The sequence below is a fragment of the Lycium barbarum genome, chromosome 8 (assembly GCF_019175385.1).
Source record: "Lycium barbarum isolate Lr01 chromosome 8, ASM1917538v2, whole genome shotgun sequence".
In the NCBI taxonomy this organism is placed as follows: domain Eukaryota; kingdom Viridiplantae; phylum Streptophyta; class Magnoliopsida; order Solanales; family Solanaceae; genus Lycium; species Lycium barbarum.
Genome location: NC_083344.1, coordinates 95,489,428 through 95,503,706, shown reverse-complemented (window position 1 = coordinate 95,503,706; position 14,279 = coordinate 95,489,428). Strand labels below are relative to the sequence as shown.

General features: G+C 34.2%; 1 protein-coding gene and 1 long non-coding RNA gene across 2 annotated transcripts; both read right to left on the bottom strand.

The window, feature by feature from the left end:
- Nucleotides 1–1,228: 1,228 nt before the first annotated feature.
- LOC132607977 (uncharacterized) lies at nucleotides 1,229–6,352 on the bottom strand. The gene is made up of 3 exons (XM_060322059.1): nucleotides 6,285–6,352; nucleotides 4,627–4,955; nucleotides 1,229–1,902 (listed from the first exon to the last, which is right to left on the bottom strand). Exons 1-3 carry the CDS (start codon nucleotides 6,350–6,352, stop codon nucleotides 1,229–1,231), a joined length of 1,071 nt encoding a protein of 356 aa, XP_060178042.1.
- Nucleotides 6,353–8,782: 2,430 nt separating this feature from the next.
- Nucleotides 8,783–13,406, bottom strand: LOC132606350 (uncharacterized). The gene is made up of 2 exons (XR_009569698.1): nucleotides 13,226–13,406; nucleotides 8,783–12,874 (listed from the first exon to the last, which is right to left on the bottom strand). It is a non-coding gene; the product is annotated as an uncharacterized LOC132606350 (long non-coding RNA).
- Between the last annotated feature and the right edge of the window lie 873 nt (nucleotides 13,407–14,279).

The following is a 14,279-nucleotide window of genomic DNA, read 5'->3' as shown; positions in this document are numbered from 1 at the left end:
TAGAACACAATGTACAAATAGTTCTAAATCTCCACCATATCTTAGCAAACAATGCATTAGAAATATCAAATAGAGATCTGAACCCCAACCCTCCTCCAGTCTTTGGTACACAAACTTTCAACCATGCAGACCAATGCCTGCTCTTCCCTTCCTTTTTATTGCACCAGAAGAATCTTGTAAATATTTAATGTAGTTCATTTATAGTGTACTTAGTAGGAGCCATTGCAGAAAGCAAATACATTGGTATACTTTGTAAAACACTAGTAATCAGAACTGTCTTTCCACCAAATGCAAGAAGTCTACCTTTCCAATTCTGAAGTTTGTTCTTAACCTTCTTTATCAAATCATTATAATACACCTTCTTTCTGGAATGAAATATAGGACAACCTAAGTACATGAAAGGAAACTCTCCTCTACTAAAACCAGTACTTTGCACCACTTCTTGACTCAGAATTACAGATGTTTTCTATGCATATAAAAGCAACTCTTGTCCCTATTTATCAACTGACCTGACACAGCTTCATACTCCCTCAACACTGTCATGATTAAGTCTGATGAAGCTTTATCTGCAGAAGCAAATATTATGGTATCATCAGCATATGCAAGGTGGTTCAACTTTGCACTCCGCTTTGGCAAACCAAATCCAATAAACTGGTCATGTTCAAATAAGGAATTTAGTGCTCTTGGCAGCACTTCTGCAGCTAGAACAAATAAAGCAGGTGATAATGGGTCACTTTGCTGCACCCCTCTAGTGGAATGAAAAAAACCATGAGATTGCCATTCACCAATAATCTCCATATTTGATCCACAAAGTTGTTTGCAAATCCTATCTTTTCCAGCACTTTTGTTAGAAATACCCAAGACACCCTATCATAAGCTCTTGCCATATCTAACTTAATAACTACATTTGCAGGCTTTCCTCTTTTTCTGATATCAGTAAAGTTTCCTGAGTAAGAAGTACATTTTCAATAATACTCATTCCCTTAACAAAATCAGATTGGTTACTAGATATCATATTAGGTAACAACATATCCAATCTCACATGCACCACTCTTGAAATAACTTTATTGATAAAGTTACTCAAACTGATAGGCCTCAGATCAACAAAGCTTTGTACCAAGTCTTTCTTTGGAAGCAGAACCAAATTAGTGTGTGTAATGGATTTTGGAAGAGTATATCCCTCATAGAAGGCTCTCACAACATTATAGACATCCATTCCAACAACATCCTAACATGTCTGATAAAAGGTACCTGATAGCCCATTTGGACCACATGCACTGTCTCCTTTAAGCTCAAACACAGCCTTTTTAACTTCATCAAATGATGGTATTGCACACAACTGCAAATTACACTCATCAGACACCATTCTAGGAATAAACCTGAGCATGCTATAATCAGAAACCACTACTTCTTGCGTAAATTGACTTTGGAAGAAATGAACTGCTCTTGCTGCTATTTGATCCTCATTCTCTAGCTGTAATCCATCTGATTCTTGAATTTTCTTAACTTGTAACCTCTTTCTCCTACCCTTTACTATACTGTGAAAGAACTTTGTATTTCCATCACCTTCAGAGAACCAAGTGTATCCTGATTTTTGCTTCCAGAATTCTTCTTCATAATGCAAATACTTCTTCATTTCTACTTGAGCAAGTTGCAATATTGATATATTCTCCACAGTAGGTTCCTCTTCAAATAATTGTTCTTTAATTCTCACTATGTCCTCCCTTATGATAAGTTGTTTGAAAATATCTCCAAAAGCAACCTTACTCCATATTGATAAAGCATCTTTAATCTGCTTCATCTTCTTTTTAAAGCTCAGAAAAGGATCACCATCACTATCAACAGGCCAATTATCTTTAACAGTATCTAAGAATGTAGCACCCCATTTTTGGGAGGATGCCACTTACGAAACAAAAACAAATTTCATACCTCAATGTTCAAGATAAATTTATTTAATAAGACATTCACCATAACTTAGTAGCGAAAATAGGCCCATGTGAACAAGTTTCAAAAGTGCAAACCTAAATGTGTCACATGGGTCACGTACAAGTCCCCAAACATATGCAAAATGAACATGGTCATGCAAATGTGATCTTCGTCTAAGCTTCCAAATAGTCTACCTCAATTGGCCATCCTTAATTCTCCCTCGGAATATCACCTACGATAGTAACAAACTATCGCTAAGCATAAAGTTTAGTGACACATAAACTTAACCAACATTTCATATAAAAAAGAGAAGCAGATTATGTAAGGAGCACAACAATAATTTCTAGGAATAAGCTTGTCAAAATCATCATCAAGTACATAACAAAAGTACAATGGTTTCAAGGAAATGAAATATCAAACAAGTGCTAAATGAAGGTACAATTCTTTCAAGAAAGTAAATATCATATATTAAAATAGTTCAAGATATCAATATTCAAAATATCACATATCAAGAAGCCTTCCAAAGCAAATCAAAGAATTTCCACCATTTGGTTAATTTAATAGTGAGATATGAATCAAATATAAGTGCAAGAAGTAAGTTCAAGACATATGCTCATCCGGATTATAACCAAGTACTTAGTCAATGTACGACATTCCAAGAGAATCACCAAATCATAAGATAGTTCAAGATACTAATATTTCAAATACCAAGGGTCAAGAAAGCCTTCGAAGCTTCAAATACCAAGTGTTAAGAGAACTTTCGAAGCTAATTCTCGAAACGTCATTCAGTTAATTAATTTCGCCCAACACATACGTCATGCCATCACATCAAGCACTATCGAATATCAAGAAGGACCGAAGCCCCTATCAAGAAGGACTGAAGCCTATATCAAGAAGGACCGAAGCCCATATCAAGAAGTACCGAAGTTCATATCAAGAAGGACCGAAGCCCATACCAAGAAGGATCGTTATCCAATAATCAAGAGAATCATGAGCCATGTTGAAAGTGGCTTTCCACTCATACTCGAGAATGGACAAAAGTCCATCATCAAGACGAAATGCAAATCCAAAGTCAAGATGGGCAAGATCCGAAATCAAGAAGGGTCGTCACCCCATAATCAAGAATGCAATAATGCTCAAGCAATCCGTATATGTGGGCGAATTAAGTCGTCTTACAAAAAATGCTTCATATAACACCAATGTGATTTTAGCATACTCATAACTCAATTTACAAAATCATACTCTCAATGATCATGTTATCATATTGATGTGTCTCAAGATATTCTTCACAGCCCACAAAGCAAGTAAACCATCCAAGTAGCACCAAACCCAATATGCCAACAATTTAAAGTAGATATTATTTCACCAAGATTCAAGCTTCTCACAACATCTCAAACCAAATAAATTGAGAGCGAAGTTCAAGTTTAGGTGCAAACCTTGGAGCTTTAGAGCTTTTAAAGCTCAAACAAACATCAAGAAGTTATAAATCCCAAAAACAGCGATCAAGTAACTATGCCGACTTCCTTAGCCAATTTCTCTTAACTTGTACAAGAGTATATATATGCCTTAAAGACACAATCAAATGTCTAGTTATGTTCAATAGTTTCAGCACATCAAAACTAACCACGATATCAGTGAAAATAGACTGTCTTGTATTGTGACTCAGTTTCAAAAGGGTAAACAACAAAAATAGACTTTGTGACCTTAATGAAAGTTGTAGATATATGTATTGGGGTTTTAGAGAAATTAGAATCAATCCTATAGCAGTTTTGTAAAAAAATATATGCTCAAAATACTAACAGCAGTACATGTAGGGTTTGCAAACAAAAATCTGGGCAGCACCTGCCCTATACTTCATCGCCTTTTTTCGAGTAAATACAAGCAAAACTAAGTTTTGAAGCCTGAACGAAAGTTGTAGGTCTATGAAATAGCTTTCTAGAACATCTTGAAGCACTTAAAACTAAGCTTTATACAAGGAGTTATGCTGAAAACACTAACAGTAGTCCAATCCAAAAACGGGTTTGTAACTTACCTCAATCGTGTGGAGTTGTTTGGGGCTCAACCAAGGCAAATCTTGATGATTGATTTAGTGGATGAATGTTATGAGAGGAGAGAAGTTTTTGGGTCTTCTTTCTCTAGAAAAAACGAAACTTATGGAGGCGGGGAGGATAAGAGACAAAGGGTATGTATCTTACTTGATAAGAATGAAAGAAAATAATAAAATAATTTGTATCTTACTTGATTGAATGAAAGAAAATAATAAAATAAAATAAAATAAAATAAAAAGGTTGACCACTTTTATAAATATCTAATCCATTTAATAAATTTAATAAGATAATCATAGTAGGAGTAGTTTATATACTACACCATAACACTTCAAACAAGTTTCAATGTCGTCAAGTTCACATTCAAGAAGTGCAAAGTACAATATACTCTTACTATCAAGATGTGGTCAATTGAAAATTCAAGCGTTAGTTTAAAAATTTCGGGGTGTTACAAAGAAGCCCTCATGTTCTATCCAAAATTTCAAGAACTTAAAAGGCCTGATGGAATGAGGAGATTCAATGCCAAATGAAATAAGGAGTGAAGCATGATCAGAACATGTTCTGGATAGGTGTTCCACCTCTATATTGCCAAACCAATGCTACAATTGAGAATTGACAACTATTCTATCTAACCTCTCAAAGATACAATCATCACCTGCCCTCCCATTCCACCAAGTAAAAGGACTTCCTTTGAAGGCAGGTTCCATCATCTCACAAGAGTTAATGCAAAAGGGAAAATCTTCAAAGTCTTGTGGTAATACTGGTGGGCCTCCTATTTTTTCTTCTTCATTCATCACCACATTAAATTCACCACTTACCATCCATGGTACATCAACAATTGAGGACAAATGATATATACTATCCCACAGCTGCAGTCTAGCATCATCATCACATTTAACATACACCAAAGTGGTAACCAGATATCTATTGTGCTCTTGCAAAAATAGCTTCAATGTAATTCCTGTGCAGTATTTGATATAATCTCTACATCAACATTCTCATTCACAAAAAACCAGATCTTCCCATTACAATTTGCACCTGACCTCTGCATACCTAATCTTCTTTGGTACTTCTGTATATATCTAGCTTATTGGAAAGGTTCCATCAAAGCTATCAACACAAATTTATGATGCCTATGTAACATTTGTAGCCTATGAAAATCTTTTTGTGTCCTTACTGATCTATTATTCCATATAAATGATTTTAAGATCATTTAAAAGAATTTTTTAAGGTAGCAGCTCTCTTTGGCACAACCCTAGTAGGTTGCTATGGTTCCATAAGACCCGTCTTTTTACCCTTTTTTCAACTCTTCAACATGGACTTTGGAGATACACCTGTAAGTTTACTAACATCTTCTAAATTCCTCTTCAAAGACTCCCCAATGTCTTCCACATTACAAAATATGAAAATAAAATTAAAAAATTACTCGATTCTTTTTGCGTAATTAAATATCAAATGTCAGTCCACAAATATAAAAAAAATCACATATTGAAAATCTACTCTAAAATAATAATAAATACTTATACATGATGAGAAGAGCTCCTAATGATATTAATTTTATTACGCAACAAGCCATCACATTAGTAAACATGTCTTGCGTTTCTGAATGAATGCCTGAATGTCCACCTTCTTCCTCAAACTATGGCATAATGTCTTCATTTGCATAATGATCGGATTCAACATCAGTGGCAGAATTTCTTCGTATGAAATTATGTATAGCTATTATAGTTGTAACAAGATGAACCTGAGTGTGAAACTTGAATGATGGAATTGACCGTAAAATAGAAAATTCGTGTTCTTTCAATTGTACATCTCAAACTAGAGTTAAAAAAATTTGAAAATCTCATTTGGATTTCTGAAACTTGAATTACGTCTAAAATCAAGAAGATGATAACGTTCACCCTTATATGGTCCTAAGTAGCCCAACCTTGTTGGATATCCTGACTCAACTAAATAATAGTTACCTAATTAAGGTAAAAAAAAATATTAGCAATTAATTAATATAAAAATAATTTCTATACAATAGAGATTTACAAGATATAATATTTTTAGGTTCATTTACCTGTTGGAGGATGTGGAAAGTTAAGATCTTGCCTTCTAAGTGCTTGATCAAATATTTTAACATCATGTGCAGTACCTTCCCACCCAGGTCATATAAATGTAAAGCACATGTCCCAATCACATATAGCCATTACGTTTTGGGAAGTGAAGCCTTTCCTGCCGATGTATTTTATTTGATCCTTTGAAGGAACAATACAAGCTATATGCGTGCCATCTATAGCTCCGATATAATTTCTAAAATATGGTTAATACCTTTTATCTTCTCTTAATTTAGTGTGAGCATTTGAAATAGCCGGATCTTTTGGCTTAATGATGTCCATAGCCAATTTCAAACATGCTGGTAAAACTTTATAAAAATGTCTGCTAACGGTGTCTACAGAGTGTTGAAATCATTCTTGAATCATTCGATTTCCAACCCCATGTCCTACCATCATTAAGAACATAGGAACCATCTCCTCTACGGTCATGTTTTTTGTTGGTTCTAAACCATATTGTTCCTTTAACGTTTTGCATAAAAGAAGGAAAATATATTTTTCCATTTTAAACATCTCATAACAACGCTTATCATGCCCTTCAAGCACCTCTTTAATGAAATGAAAACCTGTATGTAAAGGAGTTTAGCATGGAGTCTTCAAACAAAATATCAAGAAGTACTTTATCGTTGGAGGTATACCATTAATTGCCAAATCAACTACATCATCAAACACATCATCATCAATCATAATCATCATCACTTATAAGAACTTCTTCAACGTTGTCACTATTATTTTTAGTCAACGACATATTTGTAACAAAATTACTTAAGTAATAATAAGGTAAAAAGTTTAAATTCGTAATTCATTTAACTGCAAACGAACATACTTCCACAAACAAATAATATTTTAGAATGTAGCACAAACAAAAATTCCAACAAGTAAAACAATATTCTAAAGAACGAACAAGAGTTCAAATTATAAATTGCAAAAAATATAAAATTCAAATGCATCAATAAATGACATCTTTTATTTCTAGTCCTTGTGAAGTTAAAACTTCTTCTCCAACCACGCCAATTGTGATTGTGGGTCTTTCTGTGTTAAAAACATTTCTCTCATTGGTTGCTTGATCAATAGCGCACTTGCTTTCCACTATAGGTCACTTCGAACAACCATACCAGCAAGTTACGATCAATATCCATAACACTTTGAATATTGAGTGGAGTATTTTTCGACCCCACACTCATACCAGTTCGAAATGCTATAACTTCTGCAATTTTTTCCATACTGGCTTTATTTTTTCCCTTTTCATTTGTAATTAATGGCACTTTTCTTTCTTTTGTTTTTGTTTTATTGCGACTCTCATTGATGTCTCTTTTTTTAGTTAACTCGAGTTCCTCTAGGTTAATCTGATCCATCCTCTAGGTTAATCTGATCCAATCTTTCTCCCACGTTATTTCTTAAGTAATCATCCACCTCTTCATTATTCGTTGGAGTTTCAAACTCGAATTCTTTCTCATCTTGAACAATAAACCAAACCATTAGGCATAAATATTCAACTGATCCGCCTGATAAGCAACCCTAATGCTAATAAGAAAAATTGATTGAAGTTGGGGGGTGAAACATACAATATTTATGCTCTACATAATTCTTTTGAATATTCTATTGGAGTATTTAATTATCAAATACTTATTGTTACGATTCACTTTTACGCGGCTGCATAAAAGCTACTAAGAAGTTGTGGACTCTATTCGGATTTTATATTTTTAGAGTCGCCACCTAATTTATTGATAAACTTGAAAAACCGAGTTAAAAGGATTTTATCAAACAAAGAAAAATCATTTTTAAACTTGAATTTGAGGTAAGGGTTCTTGTGATCTCCTAGGGAAGGTTTTAAACACCCTAGTATTAAGGATCCGTAGAATACAATTGACCTTCGAGCTTCAATGTGTAATTAGTGTGATTATTTGCAAAAAATGTTTACTTTATTTCTAAAACTGTCAGGCTAATCATAAAACTCCACTTTTTGGTAAAAATATCCTTTAAGGAAGAAAAAGTTGATATCTTTCGGGAAAATGTTATAAGGAGGTTATATTCACTTCATTTTCAGACCAAAAGACACTTAAGGTTTTTCTTAAGTAGAGTTTCCACAATTTGATCCTAATGTCGTTATTAAGTCCTTATAGTTTTTGTATGTATATGTATATATATATATAAATGGAGTATATCTCCTTTATAAAAAGTAACATAGATTTTTGTATAAGTACGAATTGAAAAGAGTCCACTTATTTTGTTTTAGTCCATTGAAGCTCAATTAATCAACCATATTTTAAAACCAAAGCCAACTTACTTCAGAAGCTATAGTCCAAGTATATTTCTTTTTGTTTATTTGCCTTAAGGTTTGGGCTTTTGGCCCAAAAGTCTTTGAAAATCCCTTAAGTCCAAACAAGTTTTAAAGAAATCCACTCAAACTTGCATTTTCTGAAAATTTGGTGTTTTTATTCCAATTTATGTCCAAAGTTATCCCAATGAATTAGGCCCAAATGTTTCGAGTCCATTTTACCAAGGCCAAAGGAAGTCCATTTCATGCTTTTAATTTTCAAGCGGGTCTATGGCCTAAAACCGATTCTTTCATTTTTTTTTGTAAGAACGGGCATACGACCCAAATCAAGTTTTTCAGTCCAGATCCATTCATACCACCTATTTTGTCAACTTAATACTTCGAAAGTATTTCTTGTAAAAATAAAAAGATTTTCCGATTTGCATGCACAGGCCATGTTTAACTGCGAAAACCATTTTTTGTGGAAAATGTTTAACCCACTACACGAGTTTTTCCTAAATTCTAATCACATTCGGGTTCCACTAATAATATTAGCATTTGCATATACAACATATACATATGCAAACATATATATACCCAATAATGGCAAGAGAAGAAAGTTAGGCTGGTGGGCCTACCTATGCCCACCATTGACCATTTTCACCCATGGTTGGGCCTTCTTATTTCGTCTTTGGTTTGGAATCGATCACGGAAAAAAGGAAGTTGGGCCTCTGGCCCAACAATCTTTGAACGAGGAGACTGGCCCGAGTGGCCCATGATGATGGTTCCATGCAAAAAGGGAGGGGGAAAAAAGGAAAATAGCAGTTAGAGGGTATCTAAACTCAACCAACGAATTAATAAAGAATCTAAATGGATAAACACGGATACGTATAAATCATATGTCTTCTATATAACTAAGTATACATGTAGTATTCAGTGAAATGGAAACAAGCTGAAAATATGGGCAAGCAGGCACAAATCACAAAAAAAGCAAGCCCAAATCTAGGATCAATTGAAAACAACAAGCCCAGTAGGCGAAGAAAAACAGGCCCACCATGAAGTATACAAGCCAGGTTTATAAGTTAAAATTAATGATATATGAGGTGTACACCCCTTATATACACCCGAGTGTATACGAAACATGTATACTTTGTATATTTTGCATATATCAACACAGCAACAACTCTAAACAAGGCTAAGGATAGACGTAGATGTGAAATAATGCAAGTTAAGCATATATCAGGCTATACATGACTCATGTTTGATGCATTTGATCCTTATTGATGTTTATAACACGTCTATATCAACATTTAGTCTATAGATGTGCCGTTCTTGACTTCAAATTTAAACAAAGCAAGCACATGACAAGTTTCTTTCAATTTTTTTTTTTTTGATTAAGCACCGGGTGTCCGGGTCTCTTTGAGCCCCGACTAATCCCGCAAGTTTCTTTCAATTATTGCCAAGATAATTCCTATATCAACCCCATAATATGAGACAAATCAGTAAAAGCATAGAAAAGAAGTTACTAACACACTTATGGTCATGTTAAATCAAAACTGGAATGAGTATGTTCAAGTCCTTAAACTAAGCATATGATTCATATAGTGAACAAACTGCAGAATTCTATCATGCCAACACAGGTAAAGGGATTATAAGAAAGTGGCTTAATACCTAGATGGACCCTTAAACTTGACATATTTTGTAAGATAGGCATATAAACTTATAAGGTGACCAGATAGACACTTAAACTTACTCAAAGTGTATTTTTCAGTTGTTTTGAAAACAAAAACTATATTTTTCAAACACTCACAATTTTCATGGCCAAACAAGCCCTAAATATATCACAAAATATTTTTTTAAAATGCAAAAATAAGGCAAACGCATATACATGAGACTATAAATGTGCACTTAAACCAATAAATACTCGCTAATCGCAATTTTGCAGCTTTCAATTAACTCGGATTTTTTTTTTACACTTGAATAATTAAAAAACAATAACTTTAACCAATAAAAATCCTTAAAAAAAGAAATTTCAAATTAAGAAATTTCTAAGTTCAGTATTTCAAGTGTAAAAGAAATTTCAAATTAAGAAAACTGTAAAGCCGAGAAGAAAATCCTTAAAAAAAAAGATATTTCTTAATTTGAAATTTCTTTTTTTAAGGATTTTTATTGGTTAAAGTTATTGTTTTTTAATTATTCAAGTGTAAAAAAACATCCGAGTTAATTGAAAGCTGCAAAATTGCGATTAGCGAGTATTTATTGGTTTAAGTGCACATTTATAGTCTCATGTATATGCGTTTGCCTTATTTTTGCATTTTAAAAAAAATATTTTGTGATATATTTAGGGCTTGTTTGGCCATGAAAATTGTGAGTGTTTGAAAAATATAGTTTTTGTTTTCAAAACAACTGAAAAACTTGAAAAATACACTTTGAGTAAGTTTAAGTGTCTATCTGGTCACCTTATAAGTTTATATGCCTATCTTACAAAACATGCCAAGTTTAAGGGTCCATCTGGGTATTAAGCCTAAGAAAGTAGAGTGGTTTACAATATGGGAAGACTGATTTTACACCTACCACAGAAAAAGTCAAACTATACCAATAAACAAGTACAAAACAAGAGGGAAGGTTAAAACCATTTATGAGGAAAGCTTTTAACACACTATGAGGCCAAACCAGACTTAAGACATGCACATTGCACTTCAAAGAGATTCAATGAGACAAGACAGGGTCAACGTTAATTCAAAACGTGCATACAAAATCTCATAAGGTAAGAGCAGGGTCAAAACATGTCACTTTTAGACCATACAAAGAGCTTATGCCATCTTTGGGATTTTCCAAACAAAGTATTCAAACCAACAGATTCAGTTCTTTCATACAGATAGGATAACTTAGGCACATGTGAAACATGAGAAGATGCAAAATAGTTTAAGCAAAAACACACATGAACAACTTAAATATCACAAACCATCACTGATGTCATAGAACCACAAGATTTCAAGTTAAACATGAGAAGATGGAGTGTTCATTAAAGGATTAAAACTTATTAGCTTAAAATGAAGCAAATTAAGACAGTTTTTGTGCTAAACTAGGTGGAACAAATTAGAATAAGCATATTAAGGCCCTACTACTCCAGTTTCCTTTCAACACATAAGTACCTTATCCTATCCAGTTTAAAACTCATTTAGGCACCCCTTTAGTCTAGAGTTTTCATGAAAACAATAGAGGGAATGAAAATTTAAACACTTGAGAAAATCATGACAAACATACTTTTAGACATGTTGAGGATAGTATTCAAGCAAATAAAAGGATATGAATATTCTTACACTGTAACACTAGCATTTTAGAGGTAAAATAAATATTTTTTCTGATTAAAACCCCTATAGACATATCTAAACCCAAATTTGAATCTTAGATGTAGCCAAACATGTTAAGCTATCACTGATCTCATGATAGGACATGACAAACAAAACAAAATGACAAGTTACTAACTTAAATCCAAGCAGGCAACTATGCAATATGAGTGTTTCCCTACTGTGAGCATATATCAGGTGCATGCACCAATGATTAAGCTAGAGTTAATCCAAACCAATAATTTAACAAACATACTATACACTTAACAGGAAATGAGAGTAGTTAAAAAACCCAACAAGACAAACATTTCTGAATTTGTAGCTAGGCACCAAACACACAGACTACAAAGGACACCTAAAACTTCCCCTCATCCCTTATAACTTGATTAATTTAGACATGTTTCCCTAAGTAGAAACAACATTTCTCATAAACTTTGTTAAGTCAAGAAAGATACATGTTTGGACAGTGCAATTAACTAGGCATGTTTAACACTCTGGACTCCTAGTCTATTCACCCTGACACATACTTAGTCATTTATCTGCAGGAAGTCCCTCCAGCTTATCTGGTTAACCGGGCTACCTATTCAAAGATGAACTAATTGCCCTGATTTTGGGAAAAAACACAGAGACTACCAACATAATAACTGAATTAAATCCCAACTAATCAATCCCATTCAACACAGCATCCTAATGTAAACCTCCACTAATAAACAAAAACTAACATGTCACAACCAAGTAATTCATTCTAATCAACTGGAATACTAACATATGATCAAGTAAGTTGGTATGAAAATAGATATTAGATATGCTAAGAATCTCTTTACACACATGGTAGAACATTAGTTCAGTCAAGCATTTTAATGGACTAGTAAACTTCTAAGAAAATCACATGTTTAGGCAGTTGATTAAGTTAAGCAAAGTCTATAGGGACATTACCAAACTAAACTAATCTAGATAACACAGAACTAATCTAAGATAAACATGTATTAACTGTTTTAAGGAAATACTAAACTAAACTAAGCATACATACATAGCTAACTAATCAGGACTAACAAACACAAATCATATAATCACATAGCAAAGCAAATAAAGAACTGCTAAAAAATAAATAAAGGAGAGAAAAGTACCTTTGTTGTGTTTAGCCAAAAATGTCGAGATTGGACTTGGAGATTTCTTTGCTCCTTACCATACGAACTCAGCCTCAAACAAGAAGAAAAAAAATTAAACTGTTACTTGACAAAGACTAAGAAAATTCAACTAAGTGTCCAATTCAAATGTCGGCCACTCGTTAAAACCCTAGTATCGAGTTTTTGTGTGAATATGTATGATATTCTGTGTGTGTATTGTGAAGAGTTGGGGTTCTTTGTATAGAAACCCAAAAAATTTGAAAACCCTAACCCAATCCGATGTGGGACTACATGATTTTTTGAGAGAATTCATCTTGAATCCATGTATTTCTACAAAAGCCAATAGAAATCGAGGCTTTTGGCAAGCAAAAAGACAAAATCCATTAAGGATTTGCAGAAAAGAGAGAGAAAGGGTGGAGTTTACCTCTTTCCTTGGCTGATATGCTGTGGTGACGGTGAAACAGGGCAAGAGCATTAATTGCTCTTGCCCAAAATGGGCGCGCAAGACTGCACTTCATAGGATTGACCCACGCCTTTTCCATTTTTGGCAACGACAATGAAGTGAGAGGAAAAAATCTTCTATGCGACTAGGGGTTTTACCTCTTTCAAACGAGAAAGGGAAATGAGGGTGTGTGTGCCTATTTTGGCTGAAATAAAGGGCGATGGGCCAGGTCCGGTCGGAATTTGGACTGGGCCCGGTCCTTCCATATATACATGTGTTAATCGTGACACGAACACACACACATGTGTGTTGTGTGTGTATACACCCATATGCACATGTATATATGTGGAGGGGTAAAACGTGCAATTCATCCAATAGCCAAGATTGAAAAAAAAAAAGGAAAGACATTCGATTGAACATTTCAAAAATAGCCGGATTAATGTTAATTAACCAACTAACCCTTAAAGAATTTAGGCAAATGCATAAATTGACTAATTATTGCAATAATGACCTTAATTATGTCACGACCCGTCTAAGGGGGCCGCGACGAGCACCCCGTGCTAGCCCACCCGGGCACCCCTTATCTTACGCTTGTACTTACATCTTGGTGAGCCACATAATCAACATATAATTCTATTCATCCATCATACTGGTCCTATTGGACAACAACATCTTTAAATCATCATTGGCATCTATGCCACATCAATGTACATAAGCTGACAAGGCTACAAAATGATATACAAAATATAAGCCGACTAGGCCAGACATATCTAACCATATACACGTGTCTACGAGCCTCTAAGGAGTGTATAACATATCATATAGGTGGGACAGGACCCCGCTATGCCCATAATTATGTACACAAAAGAATAAGTACCCAAAAGCTAAGGCTCCGAATGAGATGGAGCTCTGCTATGTAATCTCTGAGAACGTGGCTATGAATCAAGTCTGTCTCCCTTTGCACCTGCGGGCATGACGCAGCGTCCACAAACAAAAGGACGTCAGTACGAAGAATGTACTGAGTATGTAAAGAATG

Excerpts from the sequence above, each read along its gene's own strand:
- LOC132607977 (XM_060322059.1), bottom strand. The coding sequence starts at position 6,352 with ATGGACATCATTAAGCCAAAAGATCCGGCTATTTCAAATGCTCACACT. Across the intron at positions 4,956-6,284 it reads AAATTAAGAGAAGATAAAAG|AGATTATATCAAATACTGCA; the intron begins GTATTAACCATA and ends ATGTTGATGTAG. Across the intron at positions 1,903-4,626 it reads TTGGTGGAATGGGAGGGCAG|TGGCATCCTCCCAAAAATGG; the intron begins GTGATGATTGTA and ends TTGTTTCGTAAG.